This window comes from Eupeodes corollae, chromosome 2 (assembly GCF_945859685.1).
Source record: "Eupeodes corollae chromosome 2, idEupCoro1.1, whole genome shotgun sequence".
Lineage (NCBI taxonomy): Eukaryota > Metazoa > Arthropoda > Insecta > Diptera > Syrphidae > Eupeodes > Eupeodes corollae.
The window spans coordinates 24,832,759-24,835,890 of NC_079148.1; the positions used below are offsets into that span (position 1 = coordinate 24,832,759).

At 31.6% G+C, this 3,132-nt stretch overlaps 1 protein-coding gene across 1 annotated transcript; it reads left to right on the forward strand.

The window, feature by feature from the left end:
- Positions 1-568: 568 nt before the first annotated feature.
- LOC129947341 (coiled-coil-helix-coiled-coil-helix domain-containing protein 10, mitochondrial) lies at positions 569-1,932 on the forward strand. The gene is made up of 3 exons (XM_056057862.1): positions 569-779; positions 1,019-1,184; positions 1,251-1,932. Exons 1-3 carry the CDS (start codon positions 733-735, stop codon positions 1,500-1,502), a joined length of 465 nt encoding a protein of 154 aa, XP_055913837.1. The 5' UTR covers positions 569-732; the 3' UTR covers positions 1,503-1,932.
- Positions 1,933-3,132: the final 1,200 nt, after the last annotated feature.

The following is a 3,132-nucleotide window of genomic DNA, read 5'->3' on the forward strand; positions in this document are numbered from 1 at the left end:
TTGTAAGAAAGTACCCAAATACATTACGAATATAAATACTGTCATATATTATTGTGTCCATTACACCACTTTACCTAATTTTTGTTTCCATTTAATTTTTTTAAAATAGAATCCAATTGATTCATCCAATAAATGCAATTCACCCATTAAAAAAAAACACTTTTCAAGTGAAACTGTATTATTTATCATCCTTTAATCCCAAAAAACAAACAACAATTGCAAGAAAAAATGTAAATATTATGATTCCATGTCAAGAACAACAAAACAGAAAAACAAACATTTCTAAAAATATTCACTGAAAAATAAAAATCACGCTATGTTAAGAAATACGCATTTTCTATTCTATGTTTATTTTTGTCACCAAACTTCTACTACAAATCAAATCTTTCAGTTGCCAGCACTGTATTCTTCTACTACTTTCTATATTACAAAACTTATTGTTATCTCCCTTATTTTCTGTATACATTAAAGATGTTCGAAAGAATCAGACATATAGCACTTGGAAAGGAAATTTCTGGCAACTCATACATAATTTCCCAGTTTTATATAAAAGTAAAAGTACACTTTGCTGGGAACGTCAGTCAATCACAGAAAAAATTCAAACGAGCTACTTGAGCGAAAGAAACTAGTTGTGAAATTATTTTATTTTTTATCTAAATCGAATTCGATTTTAGTAAATATTTGAAACCTTTTTGCGTGATAAAAGAAGTAAATAAAAATAAATAAGTAAAAATGGTTCGTCGAGGTCGTTCTGCTAGCCCACCACCAGCCACAAGGAGGTAACTTATATTTCCACATCGATTATTTTTGTTTTATCAATTTTCTTTTGAAATTGTTATAAAAGATTGTGTTGTCATTGAAATCCTATTAAAATAATTTAATTTGTTTAAAAAACAACCAGAGAATCGTAACTTAAAAGAAAGTTCAAGACATTGATTTTCCTCGTTACGTAACCTCTCTGGTTCATCATAACACGTTGTCTGACCTTTGTAATTTGTGTTTTTGTCTGTTTGTTTAGGATGGCTCCATCATCGGCAAATGTGCCAGCACGTGCCGCCCCTCCACCACCACCACCAGCACCAGTTGCTGCAGCTCCATCAGCCCTTGGAGCACCCCAACAGCAGCCATCAATGTTCCAACAAATGGCTGCAACCGCCGGTGGTGTTGCTGTCGGTTCCGCAGTGGTAAATTTGATATTTTCAAAGGCATTGAAGCTCTGGTATTGATTTTGATCTTTTTATCTTTTCTAGGGACACGTTGTCGGAGCTGGAATCACTGGCATGTTCAGTGGTGGTGGCGACAAGGAAGCCGCTGCTGCTCCAGCACCAGCTGCTGCAGCCCCAGCCCAACAGTATGCCAGTCAACCAAACCAGCCACAAGGTGCTTGCGCCTGGGAGATCAAGCAATTCCTACAATGCGCCCAAGGACAGAGCGATTTGTCTTTGTGCGAGGGATTCAATGAGGCTTTGAGACAGTGCAAGATGCAAAACCAAATGATCTAAAGAATCCTTACTACTACCCACACAGTTTACCATCTTCTTCCGTTTCGAATATACTACAAAATATCGCATATAATTCCTGATGTATCTATAAACTGTTAATTATTAAAAATATAGATGCAAAACGGGCCAGCTGATTGGATGCGCGAGGCTGAATTAAGGCACTGGCACGTCACACGTCATACATAACATCCGGCAACATTTAGCATGATGTTCATGGTCGAGAATTTTCCTTTGGCGCTCGGCCAAAACATGTTCTTTGAAGTGGCAGACATCTAGCGATAAATGAATGGCCAATCAGCTGGTCCAATCTAAAAAAAAAAGAAACAAAACTGAGGCTATGTATTTATTTATTAATTTATGAAAAAAGTTAAGCTTTGAACGTTTGTTTCAATAAAAGAGAAAACAATAATATTGTTGGATTCAAAGAGAATTCAAAGACTTGTTTTCTAGTTTGCTGTGGAAAGCGGGAGATCTATTTTAAATCGACTTGTTTAGCAGTTGTTTTTCTCAAACTTTTTATGAAAGGCTAATTGATTAATCATCATGACTTGCAATTTTCATTCGTCGACCATTGTTTTGGAAAGAATTCAATTTCATCATTTTTAACTCGTAAATAGGTCGTGATTTGTTTATTTTTATAAAAAGATTTGTTATGAACTTTGACCATTTACGTCAGACAACTACTTATAACAGTAAATAACAATGCAGGGGTTGTTGCAAGCAAAGTGTTAACTCAATATAAAAAAAAGAGGCTGGGATGCGACCCACACTGATAACTTCCCATTCCGTCTGTCGATTTGTCTTGCTTAAAAGTTTGTCTATATGTATGTACTCATACCAATTTTTACCAAATTTGCGTACTATTTTTTGTAGATTTTTTTTAATGGAAAAACGGACTGTTGGATTTTTATATACAAATTACTGAATATCGAAAAAAATATTTTCTATGAAATAAAATAAGTTTGAAGCCAATATTTTTAATTTTTGAAAAGCTATTTAAATTGAAAGTAAATTTTTAACAAGTATTACAACTGTTTTTTTTTTAGAGTATTTTTTGTAAAAAAAACAGTCAATTCGATTTTTTTCAAACTTTAAATGAATGTTGACAACAATATTTTTTGAAAGATTAAAGTAAATCAAAGCCAATATCTACAAGTTTTAAAAAGATATTTGAGTCGAAAATCAATTGTTACCAACTTTTATTAATTTTTTTTGAGGTTTTTATTTTTTGTAAAAAAACTGTCAATTCGATTTTTCTCAACATTTTTCAAAATGTTGAAAACAATATTTCTTATAAGATAAAATAAGTTTGAATCCTAAATTTTAAGTTTTTGAAAAGATATTTGAATCGATATTCAATTTTTACCAACTTTGAGTAATGTTTTTTTAGATTTTTATTTTTTATAAAAAAAACTGTCAATTAGATTTTTCTCAAAATTTTATCAGATATCAAAAACATTATTATTCGTTGCACAAAATTGTTTTGGAGATGAAATCATATTTCAGTCTTAAAATTTTGGAGTTGACAAATTTTTTTTTCAGTTTTATTGATTTATCTGGTATCACGTTACAAAATATTATATAAAATTTAATTCAAGTCTCTAGCGTTTTTGGTTCGTAAGATATTTAG